The sequence below is a fragment of the Sycon ciliatum genome, chromosome 13 (assembly GCF_964019385.1).
Source record: "Sycon ciliatum chromosome 13, ocSycCili1.1, whole genome shotgun sequence".
NCBI lineage: Eukaryota > Metazoa > Porifera > Calcarea > Leucosolenida > Sycettidae > Sycon > Sycon ciliatum.
In genome coordinates, this window is record NC_088655.1 from 18,124,596 (window position 1) to 18,142,095 (window position 17,500).

At 48.0% G+C, this 17,500-nt stretch overlaps 1 protein-coding gene across 1 annotated transcript in view; it reads left to right on the top strand.

Annotated features, from left to right (window-relative positions):
* Positions 1-17,500, top strand: part of LOC135829935 (hemicentin-2-like) — a 73,242-nt gene that overhangs the window by 37,107 nt on the left and 18,635 nt on the right. The window contains exons 13-28 of the mRNA XM_065342323.1: positions 36-347; positions 4,688-4,809; positions 5,436-5,625; positions 6,192-6,491; positions 6,722-7,024; positions 8,236-8,363; positions 8,687-8,852; positions 9,025-9,339; positions 10,767-11,057; positions 11,317-11,444; positions 11,896-12,058; positions 12,349-12,663; positions 13,034-13,155; positions 13,832-14,015; positions 14,912-15,214; positions 16,021-16,118. Coding sequence (XP_065198395.1) covers positions 36-347; positions 4,688-4,809; positions 5,436-5,625; positions 6,192-6,491; positions 6,722-7,024; positions 8,236-8,363; positions 8,687-8,852; positions 9,025-9,339; positions 10,767-11,057; positions 11,317-11,444; positions 11,896-12,058; positions 12,349-12,663; positions 13,034-13,155; positions 13,832-14,015; positions 14,912-15,214; positions 16,021-16,118 — 3,440 coding nt within the window. The remainder of the gene's footprint in view (positions 1-35; positions 348-4,687; positions 4,810-5,435; positions 5,626-6,191; positions 6,492-6,721; positions 7,025-8,235; positions 8,364-8,686; positions 8,853-9,024; positions 9,340-10,766; positions 11,058-11,316; positions 11,445-11,895; positions 12,059-12,348; positions 12,664-13,033; positions 13,156-13,831; positions 14,016-14,911; positions 15,215-16,020; positions 16,119-17,500) is intronic.

Below are 17,500 nucleotides of genomic sequence, written 5' to 3' on the forward strand. Positions count from 1 at the left end.
TCCACCTGTTGCTCTAATTCTAATCCTACCTCTAGAACCTCCGGTGATCACATCGTATCCTATATCACAAGTCGTCAATGAGGGTTCCAACGTGACGTTCCGATGCACAGTAACCGGCAACCCTATGCCAAATGTGACATGGCACACGGTTACTGCACCACTTCATACATGGCTCTACACCAACCAACAGCTAGTCAACTCCACTTTAGCAAAGCACCTTTCCTTCGCCGTCCAGTCCACACTAGTTCTACCAATGGTGATGCTGGTCAATGACAATCTGTACGAGTGCCGAGCAAGCGCTGGGGCATTCCCTAGTGACACTGCTCGGGCCAATCTCACAGTCTATGGTAAGTATATGTCAGTCAAATCATGTGCAATGAACTGATTGTTGTACAGCAGTGTATACTATAGCATGAGTATGTGTGCATTTCTCTGTGTACTTGCAACAAGAGTTGGATTCAGAGATGGATGGGCTTATGTCGCCAATCCGCATTCTGTGATTTGTCCAAACACACTTACCACAGTGCCATGCGCCCTCCTAAATTATAGGGCTGTGAGCAGATGTACATGTGAATTTGTGTGAGTCTGCATGCGCGCGCGGGTGTGTGCGCGTGTGTGTGTGTGTGTGTGTGTGTATGTGTGTGTGTGTGTGTGTGTGTGTGTGTGTGTGTGTGTGTGTGTGTGTGTGTGCGCTTGGTACAGTAGAGGTTGGTTGCATTTTTGAGTGCTCTGACCTCAAGTCGTTTGTGTCACGTAACACAGCCCTGTCCGTGTGGTGTAGACCAGGGCAGGGCTGTGGTGACCTCCGCCAGTGGCCTTGCAAGCTACTGCGGAGTTGTTGTTGCGCACTCACTGCACAAGTAGTCGGAAAGTTCATTTTGAGAATTTCGAAAATTTGAATTTGGAATGGTGAGGAGGACGACGACGAAGTCCAACCAGACAGAGAGGAGAAAGGAAGGAAGTGGTGGTGGTGGACGTGGAGCTGCTCTCGCTTTCGCGACGTGGAATGTTCGTTCCCTTGTCGAGGACTCTGGAGACGAGCGGATCTGCAGAAAGCGGCAAAATAATAATTTGTCGATCGATCGTAAATTGGATTTCTTGGTCGCGGAGCTTCGGAGATATGGAATTGCTATCGCTGCGATCCAAGAGACAAAGTGGTTCGAGTCCGATGTCTGGAGAGCTGATGGATATACGTTCTTGCACTCAGGTCGTCGTCTACCAAATGGCGATGGTCCTGCGCGTAGGAACGAAGGTGTTGGAATTATGCTGAACCCAGGGATGACGGAAGCTTGGAGACGTGCTGGTGAGCAGTGGACCGCTGTAAGTTCGAGATTGGTTGTGGCCCGTCTCAAGCTCGCGGAGGCGGGGGAACTTCGAGTGCATGGCGAATGGCAGAGAAGGAATGATTTGTATGTGACAGTTGTGAGTGCGTACGCACCAACCAGTAAAGCTACTGCACCCGTCAAAGATCATTTCTTCACAGATTTGCAGAGGGTGGTCGATGGTGTGCCAGCCAGTGATGTTCTGTTGCTGCTTGGTGACTTCAATGCTAGAGTTGGCAGCAGCAATGACGCAGGAGACGAATGGAGGGCTGTGTTGGGGAGATACGGTCACGGTGCGCGGAATGATGCTGGTGAGCGGCTTCTGATGTGGTGTGCTACCAACGGGCTGTCTGTAATGAACACCCATTTCCAGAAACCTGCGTCGAGGCGTGGGACCTGGATGCACCCAGCTACGAAGCAAACCCATCTCATAGATTTTATCATCATGAGGCAGCCACACCGTCGCTTTTGTCTTGATGTCAGCGTAATGCGAGGTGCCAACTGTTGGACAGACCACCACATGGTTCGCAGCAGGATTCTACTTGATCGTCCATTGTGCCGCAGGCCTCGCCCTGTGCCGAAACCCGCACCTGTTGCTGTCGGAAAGCTGGGTGACCCGGCCGTTCGCAAGAGCTTTGCTGAACAAATTTCAGACAAGCTCCCTGATACTGCTGATGCGGACACTGCAGCTGACCAATGGCAAGCAGTGAAGGATATAATGTGCAGTACAGCAGAGGATGTCCTGGGACCACGGCAACGCAGGCAACCCGACTGGTTTAAGGCGAGTGAGACTGTGCTTCTTCCGCTGATTGATATCAAGAATTCCGCTGGAGATGTCATGTTGCAGAAGAACACCGCGTCTTCACGCAAGAACTTTCGTCAGACACAACGTGAGGTGGAGAAGGCTGTAAGGAGTGCCAAGGAAACTTGGATTGAAGACATCGCATCCCAAGCTGAAAATGCTGCTAACAATTGTTCTGTTCGTTGGGCTGCAGTCCGCAAGTTGCAGACGCTCCATCAAGGCCGCCGTCCAATGCAGCCGTCTGCTGTGTATTTGGAAGATGGCACGTTGAGTGATGGACCCGAGGCTGTCAGTGGAAGATGGCTGCAGCACTTTCAGGGTGTCCTGAACGTTGAGAGTGAGTTTGACGCAGCTGTGGTCGAGATGATGGCGGATCGCCCTGTTATTCCTGAGCTGGACCAGCCACCCACTGTTGCTGAGCTGGAGGCTGCACTGCGGACCATGAAAGCGGGTAAAGCTGGCGGTCAGTCGGGCATTCTACCGGACATGGTCTTACATGGTGGCAAAGACCTACACAGTCGCATCCTGACCATCATGCGTAAATCCTGGCTCGAAGGCACTGTAGTCGATGATTGGCGTGATGCAGTGGTTGTGCCCATCCCCAAGAAGGGAGATCTACACCACTGTGATAACTGGCGCGGCATCAGTCTGTTGGACGTTGTCGGCAAGCTGCTTGCCCGTATTCTGCAGGACCGCCTCAAAGCTATCGCTGAAAATGTCTTGCCAGACTCTCAGTGCGGCTTCAGAAAGGGACGTGGCTGCGTCGATATGGTGTACGTCGCACGGCAGTTGATGGAGAAGACGTTGGAGCATGATTCAGATGCATATGTCCTGTTCGTCGATCTGAGAAAGGCGTATGACAGTATCCCGCGTGCAGCGCTGTGGCAGGTTCTCCAAAAGCTTGGTGTTCCGCCGGCAATGCTCCGCATCATTCAGTCACTCCACAACGGCATGACTGCTTCTGTTCGGGTGGATGGCAAGCTGACTGACCCGATAACTGTGCGGAATGGATTGCGTCAGGGCTGCACTCTCGCACCAATGCTCTTCAATTTGTACTTCTCTGCCGTCGTTTCCAGTTGGAGGTCCAGTTGTCCGGACGCTGGCATATCCTTTTGATATAAAGTCGGGAGGAAGCTAGTAGGTGACCGAACGGCGAAGGGCAAGCTTCTGTCATCAACGGTCACAGAATCCCAGTTTGCTGACGACGCTGCACTCTACGCAACATCTCGGCCTGCCTTCGAAGCGATGACTTCCAGCTTCATCACATGCGCAAGCAGCTGGGGCCTGACGGTCAGTGTGAGAAAGACCAAGGGTATGGCTGTGGGTGAGTCTGCTGATCGCCGTGACGTTGTTGTTGGAGCAGACACGATTGAGGTGGTGGACCAATTCACCTACCTTGGCAGTGTGCTCTCCTCGGATGGTCTTGCCTGTGCTGATGTCCGCTCTCGCCTTGCGAAAGCCTCAGCTGTGTTCGGAGCCCTCAAAGCTTCTGTCTTTGATAACCAGACCCTGTCGCTTCGCAGCAAGAGGCGTGTCTATGAGGCTGTCGTCCTCACGACCCTCTTGTATGGTGCGGAGACGTGGACCACCAAGGCAGGCCACCTCCAGAAGCTAAACACGTTTCACCATCAGTGTGTTCGGTCCATTGTGGGTATCGGCCGTCGTCAACAGTGGGATGATCGGATCTCAACGGCCACATTAGCAGCTACATTCAGTGTTGACCCTGATATCACCCGCATCATCCGTCGCCACCGGCTTCGTTGGCTGGGTCACGTCGGCAGGATGGACGACTCACGCGCACCGAAGCAATTGCTGTTCGGCGAGCTGCCTGCCCCCCGTCCTCGTCACGGCCCGAAGAAGAGGTGGCGAGATGTGGTATCGACTGACCTGGCGGACCTCGGCGTGACCACCTGGCTTGAGAGTTGCCAAGATCGTCCCGGCTGGAGACGAGTTGCGAGTAGCACCCCACCGCCACGGCCCGCTCCTGATCCTCTTCTATGTGTCTGTGGACGCCCATTTCGTCGACCAGGAGACCTGAAACGACATGCCAAGTTCTGCGCTCGTGTTCTCACTTGAACTTTCCGACATTCGCTATCATTGCGTACGCAATGGGCAAGATCAAGGTCAAGGTCAAGGTGTGTGTGTGTGTGTGAGTTTGCGTGTAGCAGGAGGGGGGGGGGGGGAGAGGGTATGCATGCATGTGTTTAGGGCTGCCAGCATGCTTGGGCATTTGAACGAGCGGGTTTCGTGTGTTGGGAAAGTTAAAATAATAGGAGGCGAAGGGTGTAGGACTAGTACATGGTCATCCGAAATCTACTACTGAAGTAGCTGAGGTTCGAAGTGTGTTTTACTTGATCCTTTTGTTATATCAGTATGGTAGATGGATCTGATCTATCCTCCCCCACCGTTTAGGAGCCACATCTGACGCCTGATCATGGGGTGTTGGCGTCCCACAGAAGCGGAAAGATGGTTCTTGACCAGGGAGTTGTACGACTCCTTGTTCTTGACCTGCCCGGTACGCGAACCCGTCGAATTTTTTTTGTTTTTGTTTTTGTTATGTCAGCACCTCCGGTTCAGATTCTCCCCACTGCCAGTATCACGGTGTTGCTTCACCGGCCGGCGGTACTTCACTGCAATGTCTCATCAGTCCCGATATCCAGGATATCATGGTATCGAGATGGAAAGGTAAGCATTACAGTGTTCCGGCATTTTCGCAAGATGTCATGGCATCAGCCATGGTGTACATGACTGGCAGGGTTCTAGCCAGGTCAAAATAGTAGGGGGGTATGAGAAACAGTTACATAGTAACCCATTTTTCCATTTTCGGAAATTGTCTTGCCATGCAAAATGCAACGTCCAGATCGAACCCCCGACTTCACTCCAGACATATGTGCCTTTTTGGACCCTCCAGTACTGCCAGTAGTGGCTATCGACTGAAAATTCGTTGAACAGCATGAAAAAGCACCAAAATTGAAAAATGAGCAGGAGGGCTGCACTTTTTCAGGGGGGGGGGGGGCAAACAGAGTAGGGGGACGCTGCGCCCCCCCCCCTCCCCCCCCCCCCCCTTTGGCTAGAACACTGACTGGGGTGTACATATACATGTATGGTTGCAGGTCACTCGTATTATGTTGTCCGTTCAGCACCTGTGTCTGATCTAGCAGAATCTGACTTCAAACTTCGGCCAACAGTATTAGCATGTGATTTCGAGGGCATCGTGTTTGTCGAATGCGCTTTATGTTACAAGAAGCAGGGCATTTTGCAGTATATACTGATCGATCTGTAAACATTGTAAACATTGAAATTATCTGTAGTTGTTACGGGCAGGCGATCTCGGTGGACGGGTGACATTTTCGGCAATGAACGTGACCCTTTCGCTAGCTAATGTCACTTACGCCGATGGCGGTGGTTCCGTCTATCACTGTGAAGCTTCCAACAAGAATCCATCACTGCCATTAGTGGGAGGTACGATGACTGGGAATCACGCATCGGTGGCTGTTGTGGGTAAGTCAAGTCCAGACGTTGTGGCTGGGCATAAGGCATCAGTGACTGTTGTGCGTGAGTTATGTTGGTGGGAGCATTCTGATCTGCAACTGTACCATGCTGATGAAATTCGATTTTGATGTTGAACTCGTCAAGTTGGCTGTTGGTTTGCAAACTAGAGATGTGTTAGAGCTAGGTCTTAGGTCTTTTAATGTCTCAGTAGCCTCTCAGTTTTATGCCCTGTTATCGCACATTCTGACTACTTATTATCTGGTTATAGTCGTGGATAGTTGCTTCATAACTCGTTTCCTTGTCATTTTGTCTTTTATTTTAGATTTTGATGTTGTGAGATTTTCTAAAATCAACTACACGGAAAGTAATCCTCGTTGCTAATAACTTGGTTTGCATGCAATGACTTCGAAACATTCAGAAGAGTGACACAAATGCAATGTGACTTATTGGATGTCAGGACCATCTTCTTCCACCTGTATTTAACAGCTCCTCCTTCATTTTAACAGATAGCAACTGTCCGTCATATCCTCACGCACATGTCTGCTCTCACCTTATGCTTTTCTGTCTGCGTCTAGGTTCGCCTCGGATTCAGTTTATGTCTTCAACTGAATTTCATGTGTTCGAGAACACTACAGTTGATCTAAACTGTACTCTCCTAGTGAATCCCGAACCAAACATACAATGGATCGTTTCCCCGATGCCTCAGAACACAAATACTCTATGGAATGGGTCACGAGTATCCTATCCCGTTTTCACAAGCTCTGTACGGTGGCCGTACCTCCCCGTATATAGCAACGGCCACACGTACAACATCACGCTTGTGGCTTGGAACCAGTACGGCAGTGATACACGTACTGTGCCAGTGACCATATATGGTGAGTCTGGAGTCTGCCAGCATAACGATTTTTATTTGAGTGTTTCACACGACTGAATTATTTTCCCAGATCGACTGATACATCTGATTAGGATAAGGAATTTCAGTGTACAGGGCAACAATAAACATGCTCTCCCATTTATATCGCTGTGTGTGTCCGTCCGTCCGTCTCTCCGTCTGTTCGTCCGTCCATCCGTTTGTCCATCTCTCTAACTCTATTTTGTTTTCAAGCTGTTCCAGTGTTCATGAGCGCATCCTCATCAAGTGCTTTGATTGGTTTCGAGAACCAGGCAGTTATTACGCTAAAGTGCATATTCCGGAGCGTACCTGCACCAAACATAACATGGCAGGAGCAGAGCGATGGGAGAATACTCTCATGGCCGTCTCGATTTTACCAGAACACCACCACACCACATGTGTACCACAGTGAGCTAACAATCACAAACTTGCAGGTCAGCGACGAAGGCCATTACCTGTGCACGGCCGAAACAGCCAATGGAACAGCCTCTGCAATGGTGCAACTACGAGTCTACGGTTAGTTTGTAATATTGATGCATACATTCTCAAACTCCAGACAGCTAGTTATTTCGACCTAGTAATATTTTCATCAGCGAGGCTCAGAGTGACTGGTCAAAATGGCCAAAGTGAAGTTTAGCCAAAAAAATTAAGTCAGAGTGTTCTAACTGCGAGAAACACTGTCAGGTAGACGCTGTCTATTGTCAAGGTGTGGGCGTTCTGTAGAAGTACAGTTCAAATACTACAAGTAGAGAGGTTCCGGGGTACGATTTTCCATGCCAAAATCCGTATGGTCGCTGAAGATTTTTCGAGGCGTGCTTGAAGCAATATTTCGGTACCGTGAATCCGTGTGGACTGGCTTTCATGCGAACCATGTTTCGTATGGGGATTTTGCGTCATTGAGTGCAGAAATATTAGTTGCGTACATATCTGGTACGAGAAACATCGATTTTCCGCGGGAAGTTTTGACTTCTGTACATATTTTCAAAATAAAAAGGCATAGCGGAAAACACTAAGTTCCGTAGTTCGGATCATTTCACTGATTGAAAACGACATATACAATATCCGTAACGCCTCTACGGATGTTGGCACGGAAAATCGTACTCCGGAACCTCTATTAAGATCCATTCACCAGTGACAAGTATCGTCGACTCTCATGTAGTGGAGGCACTACTCTAGCATCATCTAGCATTGAGCAATGACCTCTTGCTAGAGATCTCCGTCATCGCTCCTTTCTTGTGGCTCCATTGTAAATTGCCAGGATGCAAACTAGTAGAACCGAAGTTCAAGGTTTGTGTTTAAAGTATAAGCATGATCTAGTCGAGTAGTACACCTTAGCATGCACAAAGTGTGGTGAAATTACAGTAAAACCTGTAACTAAAGACCACCGTGACTAGCGACGGGGCCTGGTACTACAGACCACCGTGACTAGCGACGGGGCCTGGTACTACAGACCACTGTGCCAGGCATAGACGGTCTCACATTCACATATGGTTGTGCGGTGCAAACCAGTAACTAAGGACCACCTGCCACTGAAGACCGCTTTCTCTGGCCCCAAGGGGTGGTCGTTAGTCACAGGTTTTGCTGTATTCGATTGCCATGTGTGCAGAGTTGAATACACTGGGATTGTGGCAAAAACACCAAGCTGGGAATACATATGTTGGGACTGTATTGCCATGAAGGCAATTAGAAATCCTTTCCATTGCAACCTGTTCTGTCCTGCATTACAGCACTGCCCCGGGCCTATGCCGATGTGGCTCTGCAGACTGGAGTCAAAGACATGCCACTGAACCTGTCGTTGACGGTACTGTATCCGGGAAATCCACCCATCAACGAGTCTGATATCCTGTGGTTCAAGGTACAATGTTAATCGTGTGCTGGGCTGCAATGTTTGTAGATACTGCCATGTTTTTTTGTGTAGAAGGTAACAATGTGTGCAAAGCCGCTTTACAACCGATCATAGCATTGCGTTGAGAAACACATCTAGCTTGGGAATGTTAACCTGTACCTGGGTTATATCCTTATCATGCATCACCTGGCTGTTGGTCTGGCAGATGCAATGCTATGGAATGTCACAATTTTAGATACAAAATGATGACTTTGTCGCCTCTGGAAGATTAATTTGTTGGGATGCGTCTGTTAGAGAGGACGGAATTCTTGCCTCTTTCATTTATCTCTCAGGCTGTCAATGACTCCTCGTTGCTCCCACTCGCAAATAGCAGCATTTCAGTAGACGGACTGTCGCTGATGGTTGAGTCCATGCAGTATGCAGACGCTGGAAAATACATCGTGGAGCTTTCTAACAAGCTGGGATCGGTCACTGTCAACTTCACTGTGAGATATGAAGGTATGTCACGCATGCCACTTCTCCTTTTTGCTATATCTCCTCTCTTACATCTGAAATATTGATCATCAGCGGGGAGAGAAGGGTGTAAGTACACTTTGTCCTGGATGTGCAGTTTCCTTTGCACATTATTTCCATGTACTTTTTTTCATGTGTTTTCCATTTCAATTTGCAGAACCTCTGCAAATCCGGCACATCTCGCAGAATTTGGAAGTCAACGAACTGGACACCGCGCGATTACAATGCCTGGCAAGCGGCAATCCCAAGCCCAGCATATCCTGGCATTACGGTTTTACGTTGGTTCCGGCCAACCACACCAGCGCGATGGCAATATCTAACTTTACTCTCACCAGCCCTCTAACCCATGACGTTCAATCAACGCTGATCCTGAAGTCAGTAACAACAGCAGCCAATGCAGGAGTCTACCGATGCATCGCTTCCAACTCCTTTCTCAGCAATGTGACTGCATCAGTCAACCTGACTGTTTACAGTAAGCCTTCTGCGTGAGATCGAACATTGCCACTCGTTTATTTTCTCTCATTTTACTCCAGGTGGATTTGAGCCTGATACCGCTCCTGAGCCATGGTCTTAGAACATTCAGTAAAAGAACTGCCCTCTTTCTGAAAGATCATTGTTTTGTTTATTTACGGATTCTCCAGAGGTAAATGGATACCTATTGTCGTGCACGTGCACGTGTCCCAGGTCGTCAGACTAACACACGGGTCGAGCGAGATCCCTCGTCACAAACAGTTTAGAAACACATGTCTTCGAACAAACAACAACTACCAAAACTCCATTGAAGCATCAAAATCAAAGGAGAAAAAAGAACCAAGAACGGAGAGCTGGGGACGCACGTACCCAGCCCCGTACCGGGCGCACAGCCAAGGAGGATGACACCGTAGCGTCCCCACGCTCGACTGGCAAAGAAAACAGCAAGCAAAGAAATCTGACGAGTGCGAGCGCAGTTTCAACTTCCAGCATTTTGAATGACAAGCTGCAAGCGCGAAGCGAGACACGTGACCGAAAATAATGCATGTCATCAGTGCACACGCGGACATATGCAAAAAGGTCAAAAGCGAGTGCTGCAAGAAACAGCACAAATAAATAATAGTTCGGATGGCGAAGAGCTAGAAAGGCAGATTCCTAATCATCGAAGAACAATACATATTGTAGAGTTCCAACGCGACTGCCGGGAGATGCTGGCACCCACCAGACGGGTGGTTGCTGCCCCTGTCAGAGAAATAGAACGGAAACTGAGGCAGAGGAGCCACGTTGCAAACGGTGAAATGCGCAAGGTAAGAATATTCAAGCGGTGTCAAATTACGACGTACTGAGTAATATATGGGTAGACAAAGACAAACACTAACAAATGGAGAACGTTCCAACAGAAGCCGTGAGTGAGAAGAGAGGTGAGAGAATGAGAGCCCTTTCCTGATCGGATCCGCAACACCTATCATGGGAGTCTCACCAAACCAATAAAATAATGAAAATAAAATTATGTATGGAGTGCAAAAAAGTCAAAATCTGAGATTTTTTAAGTCACAGGAGAGGAAGAACAAAAGATTGTTGCACTCCAGAGGATACAGTCAATGCATATAACTATAACAGTTTGTGGTTATAACTGCCCAGGAAGGATTCGACAGTTCTGTGGGGCGCCGAAGAACGGACAGGATAGAATGTTATCAAGCACCGCATACCGATTTATACTCGGTGATTGAACTGCCCATAAACTGAAATAATTATATATGAAAATTAGAACGGTGTAGTCTAGGAGGCTGACACCCCACCCCAGTTCTTCGCCGACCGACAGCACTGTACTACGTGAATGCACATTATTTGTGTGTGTTGACAGTAACCACACAGGCTGAGTGAATCCGAGTCAATGTTTGGTATTGCTGTTTTCCTTTTCTCTAACAGTACGGCCTGAGAGTGTACCCCAAGAAGACACAGTCCTATGCAACGAACATCAGCATTCGGTGACTGTGAGATGTTCATTTCGTGCTCTACCCCCACCCACTATCACATGGCAGCACAGTGGGGTGGATATAACAAGCTCCAGTGTGGTCACCGCCAATGTTTCCGAACCTCATCTGTATCACAGTGTGCTAATACTGTATAATGTTACCATGGCGACAGCCGGCCAATACACGTGCAGTGCACGTAACCAGCATGGGATGAAGTCCAGTCGACGCAGTGTTAAAGTTCAAGGTAGGCACTACATGAACATTGCGCATGATCACACTGTTCATTACCCCCCCCCCCCCCCTCTCTGCCTCCACGCATGCTTTGCAAATTCCCTATTCTCCAGATCAGAAATTGGCCTTGTCTTGCGAACAATTTTGTCCACATGTTGACTTACTATACTGACCATAGCAGGGTGATAAATAAGTTCTGCACTGCCATAAATTTGAATTTAAAAGACGCCCAAACGGTGTACTTAGCGTGCTTTTTTTGTTCTTGTGCGCAGTGTTACCGCAAGCCAGTGCAGTTGCGCACAGTCTGGTTGGTGTTCGGGGTAGACCGGCGACATTGCGCATACGCATTACGTATCCCGGCAATCCTCCAGCACCGGTTTCCAACATCACCTGGTCTCAGGTACAGCTGTAGTTCATCACAATGCACTGCTTGTAGTGTGATGGCACATCATAATGTTTTCATTCACAATCGCGGAGGAATTTTTCGAGCCGTGCTGCCACCCTCCTCCTCCCCCCCCCCCCCCACACACACCCCACAGTCAATTGGGAATTAATTCGTGGCGTGGCACAAGGGACACATAGATGCAGCTCGGTCTTGGACCACTCTGTGGTGGGTCTGATCTACTTACCTCCCACCTTCAGGAGCTGCAACTGCATATTGATATTTGAAGGTGGAGGCGTTTCTATGGTTGCAGAAAACTTGGTTCAATCCATTCCCACCCGAACCGTGAATTTTGTTTTCCCAGTGGCAACACAATGTAATGTCCATAAACATCTCATGTACATCATTTGCCACATTCATTTCATGTTCATGTCAGGGAATGTGCTTTTGCCTCCGCTGTCCTATGCAGCTTGTGAATGACTCTTGGCAAAGCCTGGCAAACACCAGTATCTCAGCAGACCACCTGAGCTATACAATAGCCAGTGTGGAGTATTGGCATGTTGGTCAGTATGCTGTGAGGATTGCCAACCCGGCAGGACACACCGTTGTGTACATAAATCTGGCCTACGGAGGTGAGTACGGGTTAGCTGTGTCCATTGTGAGAAATTCGTCTCCATGACTAGTTGTCTAGATGTTGGTGTGCATTCAAAGCTTGACCGTAAATGTGGAAAGTTTTGGTATGCACCGCCTTCTGGGCGATGTCCTATTTTACTACCTTTCCTCTCTGCTCCAGAATCTTACCCAATCATTCACATCTTTGGCCTTTCGAACCCAGTACATGTATTATGCAAGTCGGGATCCAGACTTTTTTAGGTTGCCCTCGGAGAAAATCAATTTGGGCACTTGGGTACATCTTCTGCAGAATCACCAACATTCCTCAGCTGGCCAACAGATGAGGTGATCAATGAAGGGGATACAGCCCGGTTCAGCTGCCGTATACGGGGATTTCCGGCACCGGATATCACTTGGTACCATAATAGAACGCTGCTCCCGACTCGTTTATCCAGCACTACTATTATCAATGGCCTTGGCCTTTCAGGGAATCTCTCCTCTGGAGTGGCATCAGTGCTGACTCTGGCAAGTGTTTCTCTGGCTCTCAATCATGGTCAGTATTCGTGTCTTGCTGCCAACAGCCACCTACCGTCGGCTAACGCATCTGTGCATCTCAGAGTTTTCGGTAAGTCCACTCCATGGGAAATGTCTCGATCAGTGAGGGTTGGGAGCTAGAAACTTCAGATACGCAGCATCAGCAGGTTTAGAAGGGGATAGAAGTTAGTGTTGGGTTAGGAGAATGATTAATAATCTGTATTGTTTCACTTTGTTGCTTGCTAATGTTTGTTTCGTGAAATTTGTTCAACGACCAGCAATCACATCTGTTGGGTGGTGTGCATGATTCTCTGGGTATGGCTACTTACTTATTATCTTCAGTATTGTGTTACCATCGTTCTGGGTGTTCTGTTTCTCTCTCTCACTCATTCTCTTTTTCTTCTTTCTCTCTCTCTCTCTCTCTCATTCTCTCACTCTCACTGTCCCCTCAATTGCTACAGTTCCACCGAAGCAGACGGCGTTTACGCAGAATGCAACCGTACAGCTGGGCTCTCAGATCAAACTGCACTGCAATATATATGCAGTTCCCCTGGCCAGTATCACCTGGACTAAAGATGGACAGGTATGGAAGCTCAGCACATACCGTTACTCGATATGTGCGCATGTTCCACAGTGTGGCGAAGCATTCATCGGCACTGCCATGTTGGTGTTCATTTGCGTCAACCGTTGAAGCAGAGAAGCCGTCATGGATGTCCCATGAGTTCAAGGAATTTTTTATTTATTTATCGTCTCCACTTCATGGCGCATAATAATACAGCCGTCGCCAAAAAAATCCGGCCAATGCTACGATAGCTGCCGGTAGCTGTACCGTACACTGCCACTGCCTAGTGCATGGAACATGCCATGCATGTGCATGATACACACTTTGCAGTACTCGACCAGACTGCAGCCTGCAGCAGGTAGAGAGTAGTGCATGGAGTGAAGCCTGTCCAGCATTGTGAATGCTGGTGCTGTAAATGCCCCAACGATGAAGTACGGCCGCTGAACGCTTACCATACCACTGTGTCCATGGCATTGGCCGGATTTCTTTGGCGATGACTGTACATAGCCAATACAAGAAAGGGAGGGTGAATCCAACCACTGAAATTAGCATGGATCTTTTGATTTGTCTACCTGGCACCTTGGAAGTGATAGACTGGATTGGAGACAAGAGATTTGCAAAGGCACATTGACAATCTTTGTATACAAATCATGCAGCAAGTCATTGCACTGTTGTTTTGTTTTGCTGGTAATTTCAGGTGCTTGCAAAGGACGGGCTTGGTGGAAGAGTATCATTTGCAGTGTCAGGAGACACGTTGATCATAGGCCTCGTGGAGGCAGGCGATGCTGGCATATATCGTTGCAGTGCTGACAACGTGGACAGAACTGCACCGGCCGCAGGGGGATATGTAACGGGAAACCACGCTTATGTAACTATTCAAGGTAATTTTTTTGTGTAAGATTCTAGTACTTCTTCAAGTACAGTGTCGCTCAATGAAATCCAGTCGCTTCACTCACGTTTGCGCCTCGCACCATTTCCCAGCCCAGTGTTCGCAGGTCTAGGGCTGCGCAACGCCCGGCGCTTACTTGAGTGACTCGACTGGATTTCATTGAGTAGCACTGTAGGTTTACTGTTAACAAAGTGTTCGGGTCTATCAAAGGACTGCCGTGGTAAAATGACCTCCAATTGTTCAGTACGTGGGGTAGTGGTCTACAACAGGAATCGCAGTCGCGTGTTTTATGATAAAACTCATATTGTGGCATGCAGTGTATTTCAAAACGCGGCAACACTTTATCTACCCCGTCCTTGCTTTGGATTTTTTACCTTTTGCATTCTAATCCTAATTTTGGAACTCAATTTCCACTCCAACTGAAAAGCCTGTTACAATCACTGAGGAGATATGCGTAAATTGGGCATCGGGTATCAGGCCAGTAGAGATTCACTGTTTGCTTTTGAAAACCATAATCTGCGATTCCATTGTTCACGTGAGATCCAGTCAGATTTTGTTATCAGCATCTGTAGCAAGTTACTTGGAATTCTGCCCCCACAAGGGTCATGACAGATGAGTTTATGCTATCGTTCACGCCGGAACTGCTGCTGCATACCTCAAGTCTATAGACGTAGCAACTTCACGCCTGCACCTGACTCATGCGCTATGACTTCCCTCAGAATTTCTCACCTTACCCCCCCCCCCCTTATGTTTAGGCTGCCCGTTTTGGAGCCATCAGTTGCCTGATGATCGTAGTAAAACGTGAAACTCAGAGTTGCGACACAGCTTCCAATCTCTCTTGTGTAATAGATGAGTTTATATCCAATATTGTTCTGCTTCATGTGGTAGTGGCCGCCAAGATCACTGAGAGCCCGGGAAAGGCTATGGTGGCTTACCGTGGATCTCCAGTCAGCATGTCTTGCCGGTTTTCTGGGACACCGCAGCCCACTGCTCACTGGTGTCATGTAGCCAACAACGGGTCCTGCCTGATCAACACTGCGGCTAACTGTCCCAGCACCACGCAGCAGATGCAAGGTCACAAGGTCACGCTGGACTTTGCTGCTCTGGAGAATTGTCACCAGGGCATGTATCGCTGTGTAGTCAGCAATGGACTTGCCATGGACATGGCGGAGGTCAAGCTGACCGTACAAGGTTAGAGAACTCTTCTTAGTGCCGTATTTTGGTGCATGTGTCAGGGGCGTAGCAGCCCGTCCGGCTTTAGCCGGACCACCTTTTCGCCCAGAAGCGCCCAGAATGCAGGATTTTGCACTCTGATTTCAAAATGTTCACGGGTAACACCCCCAGACCCCCTCCAACCAGACCACCTTCCACAACGGTGCTACGCTCCTGTGTATGCACATGGGTTTGTACCCATTATAACATTTATAATGGGTACAGATAATATGTGCACCCTTCGCAAATATGCGAATGGGGTTGGTTGTAAGCACACTTTTCTCACAACATCATTCTCGACTTGAAAAGACAATATGAATGTTTCCATGGTGATCAAATCAAACTCTGAAAAAACACAGCGTGGTTGTGACTTGACTTTTTTTCTCAGTTCTACCACTGGATGTGCTTGTACTCATTTCTTCTGTGTAAATATGCGTGGGTCTCAAAAACTAAGCAACATGCTTATGTGTGTGGATATAGCCTTGGCGTCAATTGTAAGCTATGCTTGCCTGTCTTTACGTAAGCAAATGTAGCCATGCCACTGTTACCTAGGAGTGGGGAGTAGAAAATACTTGTGTGATATTTCTCGGAATTCGCGTGAACAAAACGTAGCCAATGCAGTCGACGTACTTTCCCTACCACCGAATTGAAAATTTAAAAAAAATTGTGCTTCTATCAGTTGTGGCGAGAATGCATACCGAGGTTGGTCCATTAAATTTCAACAAACCAAAGCAGATTGTCCTTTATCTGGTGTCACGCTCTATCTTGCTGGACATGTGTTTCAGACAAAGCACACATTAGCATCATTGGAAACTTCACAGGAACTCTACTGGAACAGGCTGGTGCCACTGCTCAAACCATCAATGATTTAATCGCAAAGACGGTATGTTCTAACCATCATTTCATCAAGCCAGCCAAGCTCTGCACATCAATGGGTGGTGATTTGTCTGTAGCATGGATGATGGGGAAATGGTGGTTGTGTATGTATTGCGTCCGCGCATACATGCCTGTATGTGCATTTCCGTGTGCACGTGTGTGGGTCGTCGCATGCGCATGTGAGTACCGTAATTCCGCGCGTATAAGCCCACGGGTCTATATCCGGATATAAGCCCACCTCCGTTTATAAGCCCATGGGCTTATAAACAGACATAAATGCAACTCGCGTGTCAACAAGAATTTTTCACAATGTGGACTCTTCCTACCATGGTACAGCAGGTCAGTGCAGTTTACCAGTAGAGTATGGTAGACTCACTATGAGCACGGACTTGTACTTTTTCATGAGCTTTCAAAATTCGAATATTGGCCCATGGGCTAAAAAACGAACATGTTTTACTGGATATTTTATCCCCAAACTGCATTATGCCCGTAGCTATGCAGAAGATGTTACTTCAGTAACGTCTGGCGCTAGCCAGGGTCCACACAGCTTTAATTTGGTATTTGTTTGTTTGTTTGTGTCACGCCTGTCGCTATCCATATCTGACGGCAAAAAAGCATAGGATGTTATAAATTTTTCAATTCTATTTTTTTTTCAGGCATATCCTGGGATTCGAACCCGCACTATCGCCCTACATGCATTCCCCCATACACTTCGCATTCATACCCATTCTTCCAAGTTGCTTCACGTTATTATCTTGCGTTTGAAAGCCCTATTTGAATATTGCGGGCAGCTGTATGTGGCCAGCTGTGTTTGATGGTACGGTACGGTAGGGAGACGGTGTCGTATTACCCTCGATTGTACCTGTCCCGTACCTATCCCCTACCGTACCGTGCCATCAAAGACGGCTGGCCACAATGCATATTCAAATAGGGCTTTCAAATGCAACATCACAATGTGAAACAACTTGGAAGAATTAGTATGTATGCGAAGTGTATCGGGGGATGCATGCAGGGCGCGCGATAGTGCGGGTTCGAATCTCAGGTTATGTCTTAAAAAAAAAAGGATTTTTTTAAAGAATTTATAACATCCCTATGCTTTTTTTTTGTCTACAGTCCATTCATTGGAAACTGGCACCCTAACTTTTTGGTGTCTCTCTCACATAGTTGTAGATATCGTGAAAACAACAGTACATCCTGCATTGTGTGACCCGTGCAATTCCTCCTTGCCACATTTGAGGCCAGGAAAGTCCAAGAACAGGGAAATAGAAATTCAGCCAGGTTTTATGAAATTAGGACAGGTATACCATGGCAAAATGTATGGAGAAGCAGATCCCAAACCCAGATTTTTGAGATTTAAAGTGGGTCTTTGATCCTCAATTTGGCCCAAAT